The 19,761-nt window shown below is 45.2% G+C and overlaps 1 protein-coding gene across 9 annotated transcripts in view; it reads left to right on the forward strand.

The window, feature by feature from the left end:
* The window catches only part of LOC105495861 (angel homolog 1), a 42,252-nt gene that overhangs the window by 7,623 nt on the left and 14,868 nt on the right, over positions 1 to 19,761 (forward strand). For 4 of the 9 annotated variants that reach the window (XM_011765729.3, XM_071099809.1, XM_011765730.2 and 1 more), the window contains 7 exons: positions 6,478 to 6,592; positions 11,922 to 12,497; positions 13,424 to 13,650; positions 14,066 to 14,135; positions 14,723 to 15,156; positions 17,632 to 17,758; positions 18,059 to 18,169. In XM_011765729.3, coding sequence (XP_011764031.2) covers positions 6,478 to 6,592; positions 11,922 to 12,497; positions 13,424 to 13,650; positions 14,066 to 14,135; positions 14,723 to 15,156; positions 17,632 to 17,758; positions 18,059 to 18,169 — 1,660 coding nt within the window. The other 5 variants (XM_011765731.2, XM_011765732.3, XM_011765733.3 and 2 more) reach the window with 5 other exon arrangements.

The raw sequence follows: 19,761 nt of genomic DNA on the forward strand, positions 1-19,761 counted from the left end.
AACAAAAACCATGAGTCTATACTTATGCCTCGATCCCCAGTCCAGCACTATGTGACTCATTCATGCCGTCTCCTTTTTCGTATTTGTCATTTCTTTCTCCTGGCCATAAACCTGCCTCTTGTTTTCTACCATATATCTGCTTATGTGTTCATCTCTAATATATATACATAATTAGTTTCAGAATTGCTAAGCCATAGTCCTAGAAACAAAATTACTAACTAGAGCATGGTGTCTGTTAGTATATAAGGTTGTGGTTGCTTACCCTTATGGTATCCAGTCAAAATACATTTTTCCCCAGTTACTTAGGTCAACTCTTTCTTCTCACCCCCTTCAGTGGATTATTTAATTCACGTATAATACAGTTAGATTCATTTGTCAGAGTCTGCATTTCATCTTTCCTCACACATCCTGGTTGATTTTATTATGGCTGATATATGGCAGAATTCATTCTTTGTGGTATACAGTTCTATATGTTTTGACAAATCCAGGAAGTCATATATCCACCACCATAGTCCCATTCAAAAGAGTTCCATCACCCTCAACAGCCCCTCATGCTGCCTCTTTTACCCCTCGTCCCTTCCTATCTCCTGGCAACCACTCTTCTCTTTTCTATCCTAATAGTTTTGCCTTTTCTAAGTTACATTAATGAAACCATACAATGTGTTGTTTTTTGAACTAGCTTCTTTCATTTAACAAAATGCATTTAAGAGTCATCCACGTTGCTGCAGAGTTCTTTTTTATGGTAGAGTAATAGTCTGTTACAGAGATGTACCACATTTTGCTTATGCATTCACCTGCTGAAAGACACCTTCTTATTTTCCTCTTTTTTGGTGATTATGAATAAAATGGCTATAAACATTCATGTGCGGGTGTTTGTGTGAACATGAGCTTTTTTCTGTCTTGAGTTCTCCTGCCTCAGCCTCCTGAGTAGCTGGGATTACAGGCATGTGCCACCACGCCTGGCTAATTTTTGTATTTTTATTAGAGACAGGGTTTCACCATTTTGGCCAGGCTGGTCTTGAACCCCTGACCTCAGGTGATCCACCTGCCTCAACCTCCCAAAGTGCTGGGATTACAGGAGTGAACCACCGCGCCCGAATATGTATGCCCATTTTGAATTCCCACCAAGAATGTATGATAGCATCAGTTGCTCCACATCCTTGCAAATATTTACCATTTCCAGTTTTTGGTTTTGTTCTTCCATTCTAGCAAGTGTGTAGTGGTATTTCATGGTTGTTTTAATTTGCATTTCCTCAATGATTAATGATGTTGAGCATCCTTTTGTATGCTTATTTGCCATTTATATTTCTCCTTTGTCCAGATTTTTTGCTTATTTTATTTTAATTTTTATTTATTTATTTATTTATTTATTTATTTATTTTGAGATGGAGTTTCGCTCTTGTTGCCCAGGCTGGAGTGCAATGGCGTGATCTTGGCTCACCGCAACCTCCGCCTCCCGGGTTCAAGTGATTCTCCTGCCTCAGCCTCCTGAGTAGCTGGGATTACAGGCATGCACCACCCCGCCTGGCTAATTTTGTATTTTTAGTAGAGATGGGGGTTTCTCTACTAAATCAGCCTTGATCAGGCTGATCTCGAACTCCTGACCTCAGGTGATCTGCCCACCTCGGCGTCCTAAAGTGCTGGGATTACTGGCGTGAGCCACTGCGCCCGGCCCTTTTGTTCATTTTAAGTTGAGTTATTTATTTTCTTATTGCTGAGTTTGGCAAATTCTTGATATATTCTGGAAATAAGTCTTTTGTCAGAAATGTGATTTGCAAATATTTTCTCTCAGTCTGTGGCTTGTCTTCTCATTCTCTTAACAATGTCTTTCACAGAGCAAAAGTTCTAATTTTAATAAAGCCAAATTTTGTCAAAATTATACAAATACTAGTTTTTTTTCTATTATGGATCACATTTTTGCTGTCATATCTAAAAATTATTTACCTAACCCACGGTCATGCGGATTTTCTCCTGTTTTGTTCCAGAAGTTTTATAGTTTTGGCTTTTGCATTTAGGTTTATGATCCATTTAATTTTTTTATTGCAATGAAATATGCATGATAAAATTTGCCATTTAACCATTAAATTTAACATTTTAAAGTGTACAATTCAGTGAGATCAAGTATATGCACAATGTTGTGCAACCATCGCCACCATTTATTTCCAGAACTTTTGCTGTGACCCATTTTGAGTTAGTTTTTGTATAAGTTGTGAAGTTATAGGTTGAGATTCATTTGTTTCACATGTGGACGTTCAATTGTTCCATCGCCATTTATTGAAAGACTATTCTTTTGCCATTTAATTGTCTTTTCACCATTGTTGAAAATCAGCTGAATTTGTATCTTTTCAATTTTGTTGTGGGGCTAGTATTTCAGAAACCACATAACCAGCATGTGCTGTACCCTCTGATTAAACTGTTGTGCTTTTGAACTACTGGTTTGTGAGGTAAGCCTTCATGGTACTGAGAGGTGGGTCTGAAAGCACTTAGGGGTGGGAGGTGAATTGACTGTACAGTTAATCCAAGGAGCTTGGCTTACATTTTGAGGACAGTGGGAGTTTGCAGTAAAAGGTTTTAGGCAGCAGTGATCTGATATGATTCACACAGTGAAAGATTGCTCTGGCTGCAGTGTGGAAAATGGATCCAGGCAGAGGAGAATCAACACTAGTCAGGAATGGCTGGAGGAAGTGGATCCACTGAATAAATACAAAGAAGGTCAAACCACTTGGATTTGGGAATCAATCAGATATAAAAGAGAAAGAGGAGAAGAAAAAAGCGGGGGCCAGGATAGCTCAGTACATGGTTGTGCCACTCCTAAAGGAGAGAACAAAGGAGCTGGGGCAGCAGTCTTTTGGAGGATGGTGGTGGGGAGGTGATGAGTACAGCTCTGCCTGGGTTGAGTCTTTGAGTTGCCGCTGGGGTGTCCTTTGGGAGAGGTCCACAGGCAAAAAGATTTATGGGTCTGTGGCCCCGAAAAAGGATTTGGGTTAAAAATGTAGATGTGTGAGTTTTCAGCATATGGATGGTATTTGAAGCCATTGGAGTGGTGAGACTTTCTCAAGAAGGGACAGTGGAGTAAGAGGAGGGAAGAGGCCAAAGGAGAAATCCTAGGAACATTATCAGGAAAAGGATGGTGGTGAGAGGAACAGAAGTGAAGGACACAAGGATAGGACATCCACCAAGACAAGCGGAAAACAAGAATGTCACAGAAACCGAGGGAAGAGAATCTTACAAGAAGGGGGAAGTTATGCAAAATTACAGAATATTCAAGAAATAATAATGCCTACGGCGTGTTCTTTCTGCAGGACCCTACTATCCTCAACAAGGAAAGCATCAGGAACAGTGATGAGGGAGTTTTGGTGGCGTGATGGTGGTGGAAGCTATATCATAGTGGAATGAGCATGAATAAGAGTGAGGAATTGTAGACAGCAGCTGCAGACAACTCTTGCAAGAAGATTGGCTGTGAGAGGTGGGAACGCAGGGGCTAGCTGGAGGGGACCTGGCACTGAAGAAGGGCTTCTTGACAGGAGTGATTTGAGCATGTCTTAAATGTTGATGAGAAGGGGTCAGTGAAGGAAAGGAGAGGGGTAGTAGAAGGAGCGTCATCTCAGAGGAGGCAGGCAGGAGGGGGTCCGGAGCATGGTGGAAGTTCCAACTGCTGTGTTGGGAGAAGAGGAAAAGGTAGTTAGAGATGCTGGTCAATGCATTGTTGTAGCAACAGGGATTAGAGAATTTACACTTGGTGGCTCTATTTTTTCTCTAAAGTTGATGGGGAGATAATCTCCTGAGAGCAAGAAGAGAGGCAATAGGGCAGCAAGTTTGAAAAGAATGATCATTGTAAGAATGGGAGAGAAAGCTAATTAAAGAGCATAGAATTGCTGGGGAGGGTTGAGGGCAGAAGAGTGGTTGGAGACTAGCACATTAATGGCCTCAGTCTATGGAGTTGGTAATTTTATTCATCGGTGCTCAGCAGCCCAGATGTAAGAGCCAAGAAGAATAGTTTCACTGACCTACGGAGATATAATCCAAGAACAATGGTCAGGAGAGTTGATGATATTGGGGACAGTGATTTAAAAGAGGGGTCATGGGAATTCCATGTTGGATAGAGAAAGAAATGATGACTGAGAGAAAGCTTGAGAAGGACAGAATAGAGAAATCAAGGGTTTGATGGAGTTAAAAGATGAAGTAGAAGTGGGAGAGGCAGAAAGCCATGAGAAAGCCATGCCCTCAGAGTGGGTGTGTGAATTTATGATTTCAGAGGGGAAACAGTGCCCAGTGATGACATATCCAAGGTGCAGCCAGGGAAGGGAGTGTCTGAAGTACATGGAAATGAAGGTCATTGAGGAGATCATGGCAATGAGCTTCCAGGGGTTAGGATGACTCATCCACACTGGTGACAGGAGGACTAGAGGTAGGGAAGAAGACAGTGAGTCCAGGGCTGAAGTTTCAAGGAATCGGGGAGTGGGCAGGAGGTCAAGGAAAGTCAAGGTTGAGGTTGGGGTAAACATTGATGAGTGCCTGATAAATCTCTAATGAACACATGGATGCATGAATCAGTGAATAAGTGAGCAAATTAGTCCAGTAATTCAGACTAATCTGGCGTACATTCTGGGAATATCTAGCCATAAATCTTGAGATTCCCAAAGAAAACACTACGCTCAGAGAAGGCAGATCACTAGGAGTATAGAGGCCTTGGGTTATCATAAGAGTTGAAGATGAGCAAATCTTTTCAGCCTATCCTATCTGAGAAGCTGTTTGTGCTCTCTAGACCAGCCCATGTTCAATACAGTAGCCATAAGGTCCTTGCAGTATTCAGGACCTGAAATAAGGCTAGTCCAAATTCAGATGTGATGTCCAAGTAAAACACACACTGGATTTTGAAGACTTAGTACAAAAAAAGAACATAAAATATCTCATCTTGAACTATTGATTACAAGTTAAAATACAAAATTTTTGGATCTATGGGGTAAAATAAAATATTATTAAATTAATTTCACTTGCTTTATCAATTGATTTATTTTTACTTTTTACACGAGGCTACTAGAAAATTCTAAATTACATGTGTGGTTCACAATATATTTCTTTTGGGCAGCTCTGTTCCAGGCATTGGTCAGTAGCCTCTGTGATCCTGAAGAAAGCACTATGCTGCCCCAATATTTGCACATGTTCAATCAATAAGTTAATAAATGTAGCCACTCTGTTGGAATTCCACATATATTTGTTGTCATAAGTAAAATTTTAGCCCTCAAGGGCTTAAATTTCTTATACACTGGAACTGTCCCTTTAAGAGAGCATCTTAAGTCTCTCAAAGTATTGCAAAACCTCCCACTTGCTCCATTAGATAGGTTCTGCACCCTGGAAACCATGGCAGTGATGGATGCAGGTGCTCACATTTGTCTTCATTGTTAGCACAGTTGGAATGAATTGAGGGAATTGTCTCTCTTCTTGGGATATTTCTGACACAATGAGGTTGGAGACTGTGCAAATTGCACTTGTAATTTTCCTCTGACTGGGGAAGCCTAAGGCTCCACTCCTTCAGGCCCAATCTCCTTGGAACCTGTAGTTACTGGCTTGCTTAGTAATACTCATTACAGTCGGAAAGGCAGGAACCCTATTTTAGCCAGAAATTGTGGAAGAAGATCCTACGTCAGCAGCGTCCGGAGCTGTTTTTTTTGCCCAAATCCAAAAATGTAATAGTAAACATTGAGAGTTGACGCTGGGTCAGGCACAGTGAGGAAACTGAGGCCCCAAGAGCTTAGCAACCTGAGAGGTTCCACAGGTAAAAAGTGGCAGAGCTAGGATCTCAACGTAGGTGGTGTTGAGATCCACCACACTAACTCCAAAGTGTGTGATCTTCATATCATCCTACACCTTCCAGCACAACTGATTATGGACCAGGAAACAAAAAGAGGGAAGCCTCACTTAATTGGTCTCAGAAAAAGCCTCTGAAAGAACATGGATCAGTTGGGCTGACACATTGTGCCCACGCATGTGCATTGAACAGCCCAGTTGAGACTAGATCCTTTAGCAGAGGTTCCCAAACCATGCATTGGAATAAGTGTTTAAGGGTCTCATTCCAGGGCTGCTAAATCAGAACTCTGGGAGTAGAGCCTAGAAATTTGTATTTTGAAAGCATTTTCCCAGTGGAGATAAGGGAACAATTACCCTTGATTAGGATCTGATTTGGAACTTGGACTTCTGGATAACTCATGGTACAAAATGGGAGGGAGGGTACAAGGAGGGTTTTACTCAAGCCACATCAAAGGAGGGGGCCTGACCTCAGGATCGCCTTTGGTAGATCCACCATTTGTGCACTAATTTCTAAGCAGCTTCCCAACCTTCAGATTGCTGGGGCCTCTGTTTCATCTCAAACAAAGGGATGAGTGCTGTTGCCTGAAGGCAGGCAGACATTGCCACCTCTAGAACTAAGGGTATGTAGTGGGAAGGCCACAATAACTCTCTCCTTCTTCCTCCTTTTAGCCTTTCAGTGTTATGATGTACCCAGCTGGTCCAGGATCTGGTGACTCCCCAGAAGGCTTCCCTGAACAACCAAGTCTCCAGCCACAAATTGGAAATCGCACAACTCAGACGCTGGGTACTGAAACTGGGTGCATCATCCAGTCCCTCCTTCAGAGCCTGTTTGGGGCAGAAGACTGGGGGAGGGAGACTGGGGAAGAGAGACTCAAAGAGGTTGCTGGGTGGCACAGAAGTGATGGCAGAACTGGCCTTCATTTAGTGACACATGCTTTGTTCAACCAGTCAACAAAGGCTTATGTGGTGGCTAGTAGTGCTAGCGAATGCAGATTTGGCCGCTTGCAAAACCAATGAGCAAGGTCGTGGTATGGTAGAAGTAGACTGACTTTATCATAAACCAAAGCTAGCAGTGGGGAAAAATGATCCAGGCTTTTGCTTTAATGGAACTGCTTCACATTTCCAAGGAAAATGCAAGGCTTTAAGAAGTTTTGGTATGGAGGGTATGCAACGGGTGAGGCAGTGCAGGTCTTCATGACGAGTTCTGATGACTTACCTTGAGTTACTGCCCATCTGGTGAACAGGCTGGCATCATCTTGGGCTGGGCTGAGTTGTAAATTAGCTGTAGCCTTGAAGCAATCTCCTGGTGGGGGAGATTTCCACAGATGCCTATACTGTTTCAAGATTTAGTCTCTGGAACTTTTAAGCCAACATACAATTAGATATGCTAACAGTGTGTGTGTGGCGGGGGGATGGGGTGTCGGGGGCGGGGGTTGCCTAGTGGTTAACTGAACAAAAAGAAACAAATAAAAGAATATAACAAGAATATAACCTTCAAGCTGGGTACTTGGTTACAGTAGGTGCTTGGACTGTATTAGAGATACCTCAAGGTAAGCAACAACCAGCCAGAACTGGTCCCTGGCCTTGTGGACGTTTCTCTCTTCTGTCTCTCTCTCTCTCTCTCTCTCTCTCTCTCTCTCTCTCTCTCTCTCTCTCCTCTCTTTGTCCTCTCTCCTTTCTTTCTTGACTCTCTTACCAATGGGACACCCTGTTTTCCTGGATTAGGGAAAAGAAGACCCATTTAGAAAGTAGGGAAGGAGACAAAATCTTACTTCCTGAAGCAAGGTAGGACTCAATTTGTGACCTAGAATCTGAGACAGGGAAGTAGAGGCAGGAAAAGAGGGAAAATGGGGGAAGAACTCGCTTCCTTTCTGGGCTGAGAAGGGCTACAAGTCAAGGTTAAGTGGAGCCTTAGAGCAAGTCCAGCTCTTCATTTTACAGGTGAGGAAACTGAGGGGCGAAGAGGTTATAGTGTGGTCACAAGGTGGACACTTAGTTGGCAGCAGAAGTGGGAATAAACTGTGGCCTTTGAATAACACTATGAGGCCTCCAGTGAGGGACTCAATTTTAATCCGGCACGCTTGGGTGGCAGGCGGGAGCTAGGCGAGGCTAGTTGCCATGGGAACCGGTTCCTCCCACTTCCTGCGTGCGCACCCATAGACCTGCGCTCCCAATAAAGTTGTTGTTGAAGCGCGGCGGCGGGAGCGCTGGCAGCACCACGTGGGCCGGACCGGGCCGGGGGCGGGGCCGAGCTGAGGGAGGCCCTGCAGGCGGCAGTGAGGAGCGGAGGCGGGCGCGGGCGGCCGGCCATGATCGCTTCGTGCCTGTGTTACCTGCTGCTGCCGGCCACGCGCCTCTTCCGCGCCCTCTCAGGTACCGGCCAGGCGTACCGATAGACAGGAGCCCGGCCTGGGCCCGCCTCTGCGGGGCTCCGCGGGCCTGGGGCGGCCTGCGGTTGTCCGGGCCTCACGACTACGGTGCCCCGGGCAGTGCCGACGTGTAGGGAGGCGTTCCTGAGCCCCTGTCCCGCGGGCCCCTCCTGACCCCACGAGGCCTGGACCTGGCCGACGACCCTCGTGGGCGGCCCCGCCTCCCGCCTGTTGTCAGATGGCGTCCGGCCACGGTTAAGGTGGAGAGGAGCTGTGGACTGGCAGGGCCCTTTCCTGGCCCTGGGGGTGCAGAGAGATCGTGGGGTCGGCCAAGTCAGCACCCCGGGGGGTCGGGAAGGGGTAGCAGCTCGGACCGAGGCGAGTGCCCAAATTCTCGGCGGGTGAGGCGGGTCGGCTCTGGGAGGTTTATGGCCGAAGTACTAGACGCACCGGTCTTCGCCAGGTTAACTTCACACTCACCTTTCACTGCCAGCTGGCAGCTCTTGCTCCTCTCTCGCCGGTGTCTGGTTGAAAAACGGTCGCTCAGTCAGAGACACATTTAGATCTCAGCTTTGGAGCATTCCCGCCCCCAGCCCCGGCGGTTTAGAGGGAGATGTGCTGGGGTGGGGGCAATGCTCAGTCGATACCTCAGAGGGAGTGGTTATTTCGTTACTTTTTCATAATTTGTCTGCATTCTCAATTCCTGGGCTTTGAAATTACGGAGGGTTTTATGCGACCATCAGTTTCTGAGATCCCATGGAACTCTCAGACTTTTTGCCTTTAATTTATGGGACAGGACCAAGAAGTACTTAGAAATGAGGGCTCCAACTGTGTGTTTTGTGGTTTTCCTTTGTGGAACTTTACGCAATTGATACTCAATGTGTGTGTCATTGATAATATATATTTCATATAGAAATATTTTAAATTTATTTTTACTGTGTATCTGCCATTAGAATGCAAACTTCAGGAGGGCAGGGCCACGCCCATTTTGTTCCCTGTATCTCTGGTGTTAACACATTGCTTGGTATATAGTAGGCACTCAGTGAATTCAGGAATGTCTTGTGTGTCCATACTTCTGAGGAATGGGAAACAGAAGTAATTGTTTTCAGAGAACTAAGGATATTCTTTTTTTTTTTTGAGGCGGAGTCTCGCTCTGTCGCCCAGGCTGGAGTGCAGTGGCGCGATCTCGGCTCACTGCAAGCTCCGCCTCCCGGGTTCCCGCCATTCTCCTGCCTCCTGCCTCAGCCTCCCGAGTAGCTGGGACTACAGGCGCCGCCACCACGCCCGGCTAATTTTTTTGTATTTTTAGTGGAGACGGGGTTTCATTGTGTTAGCCAGGATGGTCTCGATCTCCTGAACTCGTGATCCGCCCGTCTCGGCCTCCCAAAGTGCTGGGATTACAGGCTTGAGCCACCGCGCCCGGCCGGATGTTCTTTTTTTTTTTTTTTTTTTTGAGACGGAGTCTAGCTCTGTTGCCCAGGCTGGAGTGCAGTGGCCGGATCTCAGCTCACTGCAAGCCCCGCCTCCCGGGTTCACGCCATTCTCCTGCCTCAGCCTCCCGAGTAGCTGGGAGTACAGGCGCCCGCCACCTCGCCCGGCTAATTTTTTTTGTATTTTAGTAGAGACGGGGTTTCACCGTGTTAGCCAGGATGGTCTCGATCTCCTGAACTCGTGATCCGCCCGTCTCGGCCTCCCAAAGTGCTGGGATTACAGGCTTGAGCCACCGCGCCCGGCCCGGATATTCTTTTAACTTTGTTGCTGTTACTCCTGGAGCTGTTCTAATGCCCTCTATGGCAGCCTTAGTGATATAGTATGCTAGTCCAGAGGTTTCCAGACCAGTAGAGTCGTAGGGATCTCAGAGGAGGGCCCCTCCCCACCTATACATTACAGTAGTCCCACTTATATTTACTTGGCATATTTGGTTTCCAAATAAGATTTTTAAAAAACAGAAGCATTCTGCTGCTGAAAATCCACCACCACCACTGCCAAAAGACATCTGCCAAAATCGAAAGCCTCTAACTTCGTGCATATGAATCAAAGAACCTCTGCCATCTGGTACACGCAGAGGATGTTTCAAGGGGCAGATAATTAGCAAGTCCTTGAGACTAAAGCTCAATGACCTAGTCCATAGGTTTAGAGCAGGGTTTCTCAATCTCAGCACTGTTGATGTTTTGGGCCGGATCATGTGTTGTGGGTCCGTCCTGTGAATTGTTGGAAGTTCAGCAGTGTCTCTGTCCTCTAACCACTAGATGCCAGTGGCACTGCTGCAGTTGTGACAACCACGGTGTCTATAAACATTGCTAAATGTCTTCTGACGGCAAAATCACCGTGGTTAAAAACCATTGTTTAGAAGGACATAAATATACATAGGCTCCAAACAACATATTTGAACAGTCTTTCAATATTTGAGCCACTTTTAAGTTTTCTTGCCTTAAAAAAAAATTGCCAGTAAAATGAGTCTAGTGATTGAGGGCCAGCATTGTACATGTCACTTGTCCTGTGCTGTAAATAAATGGCTGAGTGTGTGAGTGTGGGAGTTGTTTGCTCTCACCAAAATGCTATGCTCAGAGTTTTTTTAGAGTTTTTCCCATGTTCTTTCTTGCCTGTTGGTTGTGATTTGTGGCTGCAGTAGCAAAGAGATGTCAGCTGTCTCTTACTGTCAATTGTTGGCACCTTGTAATTTATAGCCTCTGATGTGTTGTGGAATGGGAAAGCAGATAATGAAGTTTGTGAAGATTTTATTACAATAAGTAGCTTTAAGAAGAGGCTTAAGGGCCTTTGCTGAGATGTAAATTGTATAGATTTTTGAGACTCTACTTTAGGACTTTTTCTTTTGGAGTACATTCATAGATCAGGGAATTTATACAACTAGAAAAGCTCTTAGAGATTATCTAGTTCAAACTTTGCTTGTCTCTATTTTTTTAAATTAAATTTTTTTTTCCAATTTTTTTTCAATTTTTTTTTTTTTTTGAAATGAGGTCTCACTTTGTCTCCCAGGCTGGAGTGCAGAAGGGCAGTCATAGTTCACTGCAGCCTCGACCTGGGCTCAAGCAGTCCTCTCATTTCAGCCTCCCAAGTAGCTAGGACCAGGTGCATATGCCACCATACTTGGCTAATTTTTAATTTTTTGTAGAGATAAAGTTTCGTTATGTTGCCCAGGCTGGTCTGTAACTCCTGGCCTCAAGCGATCCTGCTGCCTCTGCCTCAGCCTCTGCCTCCCAAAATGCTGGAAGCCACCACGCCTGGCCTCTTGTTCCCATTTTACAGTCAAGAGTAACTCCATCTGACTAGGGGTATTGTTCAAGGTCAGTTTTATTAATTTTGCTGCTAGATCATAACCCACAGTTCTGATTCACAGTCAAGTGCTGGTTCTAATGTAATGTGGTTCTTAGAACCAAAGAGTTTGTTAATAGTTTTAACTAAGTCATGTAAAAGGAGTGTGGTTATATGTGCCCATCTGTGTTCTAGATTATGTGAGAGAGCTGTTCTTTCATGCACTGAATATTTATCAGATCCCTGCCTTATAAATTAGTCACCACTTGTAAAGAACAGTGCCTGGCACATAGTGAATACTTTGCCCTGATTATGATGATGATGTTCAGGCATTAAGGTGGGCAGGCTCGGTGATGGTACGATGAGCAAGGTGGATATGGGTCTTGCTTTTATTGGGCTTATGTTTTAGCTGGGAGAAGAGTGTGGATTGGATGACAGTCTTATAACCTGGTATTTTGGCTTTCCTCCTAGATGCTTTCTTTACATGTCGAAAAAATGTCCTTCTGGCGAAGAGCTCATCCTCCCAGGTAGAAGGCAACTTTGCCATGGCCCCTCGGGGCCCCGAGCAGGAGGAATGTGAGGGCCTGCTGCAGCAGTGGCGAGAAGAAGGGTCGAGCCAGGTACTCTCAACTGCAAGTGAGGGGCCCCTTGTAGATAAAGGACTAGCCCAGAGCAGCCTGGCACTTCTGATGGATAATCCTGGAGAAGAGAATGCTGCTTCAGAGGACAAGTGGTCCAGCAGGCAGCTGAGTGACCTTCGGGCAGCAGAGAACCTGGACGAGCCTTTCCCTGAGATGCTAGGAGAGGAACCACTGCCGGAGGTGGAGGGCCCTATGTGGGCAGCTATCCCCATGCAGACGGACCCCCAGTATGCAGACTGTGCTGTCCTCCCAGTGGGTGCCCTGGCCACAGAGCAGTGGGAAGAGGACCCGGCGGTGTTGGCCTGGAGCATAGCACCTGAGCCTGTGCCCCAGGAAGAGGCTCCCATCTGGCCCTTTGAGGGCATGGGGCAGTTGCAGCCTCCCCCAATGGAAATACCATATCATGGTGAGTCTGACAAGTGACTGAGTGAGCCAAGGGAGCAGGGTGTCTCAGGTGTGGGCAGAGCCATTGCTAAAGAGAAGATTCTATGGTAGGGAGCTCTGCCACTGCATTCTATTTTTCTAAGAATCTTGGCGTGTAGGATCTAGAGGGGCCTTACAGATCATCTCATCCAGCCCCATGGTTTTAAAGGTGAAATAATCACAGTGCAAAGAGGTAGCAGAACATGCCTAAAGTCATAAAGCCAGGTAGGGGAAGAACTGAAAGCATACTCTAGTTCTGATTCTCCACAATATCATTTCTCTGGTGGTAACCCTAGGGCTTTCTGAGGGTAGGGATGGAGAGGTCTCAGGGCCTCTATTCTCTGTCTCAGTCACAATCACCTCAGTTTTATTTGTGTTGTATATTCAGAGTCCATTAAAATTTGAAGAAAGGCATCAATAGATTTGAAATCCACTATGCTGCCACATGCCATAGGGGAGATGGGGACACACTGTGGTTTCTAGTCCTACAGACTCTTCCAGGTTTAGGGATCAGAAAACACCTAGGGCTGCAGTTAACTCTAGAAATGTCTTTAACCTCAGGTGACTGTTAAGCACACTCATCTGAGTGATTCTCCAGAGATATATGGATTTATCAAAAATGAGAGATTGTCAGCTTGCATATATGGAGCATCTATTAGATGCTAGGTACTGGTGATGTAGTGGTAAGCAGGCCAAGATCTCTGGTTTTGTGGAGCTAACCATGTCATCTGAAGAATGTCCATAGAGTGCTGCTCAATTACCCACAGAGAGGGATGGGTGACAGGGCAGATGGTAAAAGGAACTTCAGGCATAATATTACTGAGTCAGGAGTAATGGTGCCTGAGGAGATGGTGGTGCCTCTGCATTACTTGTACTTGCCATGGAATACTTCTCCCAATCCCTTTTCAGAAATTTTGTGGCGAGAATGGGAGGATTTCTCCACCCAGCCAGATGCTCAGGGCCTGAAGCCAGGAGATGGCCCTCAGTTCCAGTTCACTCTGATGTCTTATAACATCCTGGCTCAGGACCTGATGCAGCAGAGCTCAGAGCTCTATCTACATTGCCATCCGGACATCCTCAATTGGAACTATCGCTTCATGAACCTCATGCAGGAATTCCAGCACTGGGACCCCGATGTGAGTGAGGGGGGGTTGCCATCTTGCATTGTTGCTGGACCTGGGCTGTTTCCCAGTGCTCTTAGAAGATGAGTTCAACCCCATAGTTGTTCAAATGATTGGAGTCCTATCTAGGGTTAGAGTTTGCCTGCCTGGTGTCAGTGAGTTGTTGGCAGATGCTGAGAAGAATCTCCCTAGGTGTGCACTTTCCAGCACCTTTATGCAGGAAGGGAGGCTTGAGGGATTCAAGGAGCAGGAAAATCCAGTGCACATGTCTAATCTCTTCAGCTTAGGTCTGGGCCTGTTCTTGCTGTTGGTGACTGGGAAGTTTCACTGTGACCCAGCAGCTTCCTACCTGGCCTCAGGACCTGCTCCTAGAGGGTGGGGGTCACATTCCAGCACTCCAGAGTGATTGGGTTTCTTGTCAATTTCCCAGATCCTGTGTCTCCAGGAAGTCCAGGAAGATCATTACTGGGAGCAGCTGGAACCCTCTCTGCGAATGATGGGTAATGCAGCTCCCTGGGATGCTTGCCAGCTTTTCTTTCTACAGCCTTGCCTACTCTCTCCTGAAGACCCCATCCTTCCCTTTTGTCTTGGTAAACCCTCAGTTGCACCTGTGAGCTAGCTCCTTCCATGTGTGCCTGAGAAAGTAGAATTCTGCAGTTTTAAAGCAATTCTGACATACATTGCTATTTGATCCTTGAAGTAACCAATGTGGTGAGACTGTTATTATTCCCATTTTACAGATGAGAAAACTGAATTTCTGAAAATTCGTGTGACTTCCTCAGAATCACAAAGCTACAAAGCTAGTAGATGTGGAGCTAGGAATCCAGCTTGTCTGACTCTAGATTCTGGGCTCTTTTCTATCATGTTACATTGCTTCATACCCTTCCCTCCTTGCCCTTCCAGCCCCTCAGTCACCTAGTTACAACTGTAAGGGGGAACCTGCTGAACCAAGGAAGTGGCAAAGGCTTCTTTACTGAGTAGCAGGAACAATGCCTCAGGGGCACACACTGGGACTGCTGGTGCTGGTTGGAAGGGATTCAGGCTTTAAGGACTCTGACCCATCTCCTTGGTGGGGTTTTCCTTGCAGGCTTTACCTGTTTCTACAAGAGGAGGACCGGGTGTAAAACCGATGGCTGTGCTGTTTGCTACAAGCCCACCAGATTCCGCCTGCTTTGTGCCAGCCCTGTGGAGTACTTCCGGCCTGGCTTGGAGCTACTTAATCGGGATAATGTGGGCTTAGTGTTGCTACTGCAACCACTCGTCCCAGAAGGCCTGGGGCAAGTCTCGGTGGCCCCGCTGTGTGTGGCAAATACCCATATCCTTTACAACCCACGCCGGGGTGATGTCAAGCTGGCCCAGATGGCCATTCTCCTGGCAGAAGTGGACAAGGTGGCCAGATTGTCAGATGGCAGCCACTGCCCCATCATCTTGTGCGGGGACCTAAATTCTGTCCCTGATTCACCTCTCTACAACTTCATCAGGGATGGAGAGCTCCAGTACCATGGGATGCCAGCCTGGAAGGTGAAATGGGAGAGGCCACAGTGGGGGTGGGAACATGGTCTAGAGAGAGATTCAGCTGTGAGCATCAGTGCTGCTTCTGTGGCAGGGACCTCAGTACACCTGCTCTGGCCTGTTCCTCCTTTTTCTTGTTATGTTGAATAGCTTGTACCCAAGCCTGGAAGTTAAGAATTCTTGAGTACTTTGGCATGTTGGGATTTTTTTCAGTTTTTATCATTAATATTTTTAATTCACAAGTAGTACGTGAGTATGTACTTGGAGGAACTTAAGCATTATACAGTAAGGCACAGGCCTGTTTTATTACCCACATTCCCTTTCTATTCTCTTAGAGTCACATAATGACCGTTCTAAGTTTGGTGGTCGTCTTTTAGCTTGTTTTCTTTGCATTTACAGTGATATCTATGTTCCTATGATATTGTAATCGGTGTTTACATTTGTTAAGCACTTAACTCTGTGCCATGTGCTATTTTGAGCACTTTATACTCATTAACTCATTAGTTTTCACAATTTCCATCATGGCTTTCATTTTATAAATGAGGAAACTAAAGCCCAGAAAAGTGAAGTAATTTGCCATAGGTTATGTGGGTAGTTAGTGGTGGAGCCAGGATTTGTAACCAGGTGGTCTGGCTGCAGAGCTCTTACCCTCAAATACTGTGCTGTGATTGCTTATAACAGCCAATATGTAATCTGCCATGTGTGTTTTATAAACATGATACACTACTATATGTTTCATTTGTAGCTTGTTTTTTTCCACTCAGCAATTTGCATATGGATCTCATTCCTTCTAACTGTTGAGTGTTGATGACAGACACCTCATAGTTTTATCAGCTTGTGCTGATTTCTTTATGTCACTTAATCTCCTTGTTCCTCTATTTTGCCCCTGCTGTTTCAATTTATTGACTAACTTTTGGCAAGGCACGATGGTGGAAGGACACAAAACGATTGAATTACTGTTGCACACATGGGATTTTATGTAAATGAGCCAGATGTGTGCAGAGAAAGGCATGATCTTGCCCTAAAGGAGCTGTAATCAAGGAGCTCAGGGAACGAGGAAAAGAACTGACTGCCTGCCACATGACAGGCACTGTTAGGCATAGTGAATGAGAGCACTTGCTTTGAAGCCAGACAGTCCTGAATTCAGATCCCTGCTCTGCCACCTTGAGCAAATTACTTAACTTTCTTAAACCCAATTTGCCTCATCTATACAATGGGGGATATAATGGGACCTGCCTCAGAGGTGTTTTTTTGGGTGAATTAAATAAAATAATGCGTGTAAAGTGTTTTCCAGTATCTGGTTCAAAGTCAGTAACTGGTAGTGATATTAAGATTCTTAACTGTACATGGTATTATTATCCCATTTTATTTTTTTATTTATTTATATTTTGAGACAGAGTCTCGCTCTGTTGCCCAGGCTGGAGTGCAATGGCATGATCTTGGCTCACTGCAACCTCCGCCTCCTGGGTTCATGTGATTCTCCTGCCTCAGCCTCCTGAGTAGCTGGGATTACAGGAGTGTGCCACCATGCTTGGCTAATTTTTGTATTTTTAGTAGAGACGGGGTTTTACCATGTTGGCCAGGCTGGTCTTGAACTCCTGAACTCAGGTGATCCACCTACCTTGGCCTCCTGAAGTGCTGGGATTACAGGCATGAGCCACTGCTTCTGGCCTATCCCGTTTTATAGTAGGAGATATTGAACCCAAGAGAGTTAGCTAACTTGCCCAAAGTCACACAGCTATTAAGTGGCCATTGAATTGCAGATCTGTTTTACTTCAGATGACATATTGAAAATTTATGCCGTTATAGGGCAGGGGGATTCTGTCTATCACTACTCTATCCCCAGCACTTAGCTAGTGTCTTTTGGCTTTCAAATATTTGTTGTTGTTAAATGGCATAAAGGGACTTGCTACACACGTTGGAGATGTGCAGATGACTGATGTTGCCGAATGTTTCCCCTACTACGTTTTGTCCGTTCCCAGGCTGCTCATTGGCTTTGACCGAGGATGGTGACGTAGATACGGTAAAGTGCTTTGGTGCTTTCCCATTTGGTTTGACCCTGTGGTTTCCCAGTAATAGGTTCAGGATATTAGACCTTGATCCAGAAGATCCAAAGATGAGGATAAACCTTTAACCATTGCAACTTAAAGCCCCTGAGAGTTGATATTCCCTGTGGAGGAGAATTGTATTGATTTTTTGGAGGTAAAATTTAGAGAACCACATGTTCATACTATTCGATTCCCCTTGATTCAGTCTCTTATCCTCCTCCTGTTTCATGGACATTTCAGTGTTGCCAGTGAAAAAGTAATGGTTTTAATTTGGTCCTTATTTTTAACCTGCCCCTGAGACTTACATGCTTGCTTATACCACGTATGTAGTGTGTGATTGTGTGTGTTTGTATTTGTCCACATGTCCCAAAACATGGGCTGTTATTTCCTTTTTCTATCTTGGTTTCCTTATTCCCACCCTGCTCTTTCCTTGCAGGTATCTGGACAGGAAGACTTCTCTCATCAGCTTTACCAGAGGAAGCTGCAGGCCCCCCTGTGGCCCAGCTCCCTGGGCATCACTGATTGCTGTCAGTATGTCTCCTCCTGTCACCCCAAGAGATCAGGTGAGCACACGTCACATTCTTGGTTGGCTGTGTCTTCGTGTCCATTTTGGGAGAAAGCTGGTGTCTCAATGACAAGAAAAAGTGTAATCCCTCATTTCTCTTAGCATATTCTTCCGTTTTCTCACTGTCCTCCCAATGGCCGTCCAATAAAATGGACAACTTTAAATCACAGCCATTGGAAAATCTCCTTGTCTTCTGAATCCTTCCTCTGTGGATCTATGCTGGAAGTTGCTTGGTGCTAAGGAGGTCTCAGCATGTTGCTTCATCTTCTTTCACTATATGGCTTTTCCTGGTTTACAGAGAGACGCAAGTATGGTCGAGACTTCCTGCTACGTTTCCGCTTCTGCGGCATCGCTTGTCAGCGACCAGTAGGATTGGTCCTCATGGAAGGGGTGACAGATACTAAGCCAGGTAATGGAAACTAATCCCAGTTTCTTGGTCTTCTTTCTTCTTCACTCCTGATGTTTGTCAGTTATGTGGTTTCCTGCTCTTTTCTAAGTATAGTTCTTAGAGATTAGCTTCTGGTAATACGTATACTTGGAAGCTCAGTTGAGTTCAGTGGCCATTGCATGGATGTGCAGTGTGATAAGAGCACCAGACCAGGAATCAAGACACCTGAGTTCTAACTAGCTTTGAGAGCTTGGGTAAGCCACTTAACCTTTTTAGACTTAAGTTGTTAATGGCTAGCATGTGTACAGCATATATAGGGAAGAAGTTATACACGATGGGGCTTTGAAAATCATAAGGTGACAGTGGTTCTGGTTTTAATAAAAGTTGATCCTACTGAGAAATTTCAGATTGAATGTAGCAGCGTATACTTGACATTCTCCCCTTCTTGTCTCTGAAACCACTTCAAAGCAACAAGGAGAATGGAAAAAAGAAATGTAAACTCCATTGTAGACAAAACTGAAGATACCTGACACCAAGAACCACAACACAGAAGGAATGCCTGCAAGAAGCACTGGAGATCGTGCAGGGGTGCTAGAGGAAGTATAGAGAGACTTATCTGGGGGATATGTGGATCTCAGAAAGAACTAGCTGAGTACTTTTTTCCATCTGGAGCATAAAACCGAAATCCCTTTTTTTTTTCCAACAAGAATAGAAAGCACAGGTCACGATAGGAGAGTCTCTGGACCAATTTTGATCATATGAGGCAGTGGAGGAAGGACTGATCAAGGATCAAGCCATATTTCTGTTAAGCAATCTGGTCAAGTGGTAGAGAGGGTAGATAAGATACTTGTAGAGCTGCGTATCTCTTTTGGCTTGGGAGAGAAAGATTAAAAGGATGCCTACATAACCCTGTGTCAAAAAGAAAATTCCTGTTACTTGAAATACCCAGTCCTTCCCTTATATAAACTTTGCACAAATAACTGGTGGAGAAAAACCTCAACTAATTCAAAGCTGGGTTGTCAAAAAGGAAGAGCATGGAATCTGTACTAAAATACTACAAGAAAAAAGGAACAGGAAAACAAAAGGCGGATAAAGAATGTTTAACTTCAAAGATAAAAATAATTGCCATGGAGCTTATAGAAATTATGATGACTTTCTCATGAATAAAGAAATTGTCTTTATTTTAATTTAATTTAATTTTTTTTTTTTTTATGACGGAGTCTCACTCTGTCACCAGGCTGGAGTGCAGTGGCACCATCTTGACTCACTGCAACCTCCGCCTCCTGGGTTCAAGTAATTCTCTTGCTTCAGCCTCCGGAGTAGCTGGGATTACAGGCGCACGCTGCCATGCCTGTCTATTTTTTTTTTTTTTTTGATTGTAGTAGAGATGGGGGTTTCACCATGTTGCCCAGGCTGGTCTCGAACTCCTGACCTCAGGCAGTCTGCCTGCCTTGGCCTCCCAAAGTGCTAGGATTACAGGCGTGAGCCACTGCGCCCGGTCAAGAAATTGTCTTTATGAAAGAAAGAGCACAAAAATAACTGCCTATAAAGTAAGTTCAGGCATGTGGCAAAACATCAGAAGATGCAATGTAAGCTGCAGAGCTCAGAAAAGA

Source organism: Macaca nemestrina, chromosome 7 (assembly GCF_043159975.1).
Source record: "Macaca nemestrina isolate mMacNem1 chromosome 7, mMacNem.hap1, whole genome shotgun sequence".
Taxonomy (NCBI): domain Eukaryota; kingdom Metazoa; phylum Chordata; class Mammalia; order Primates; family Cercopithecidae; genus Macaca; species Macaca nemestrina.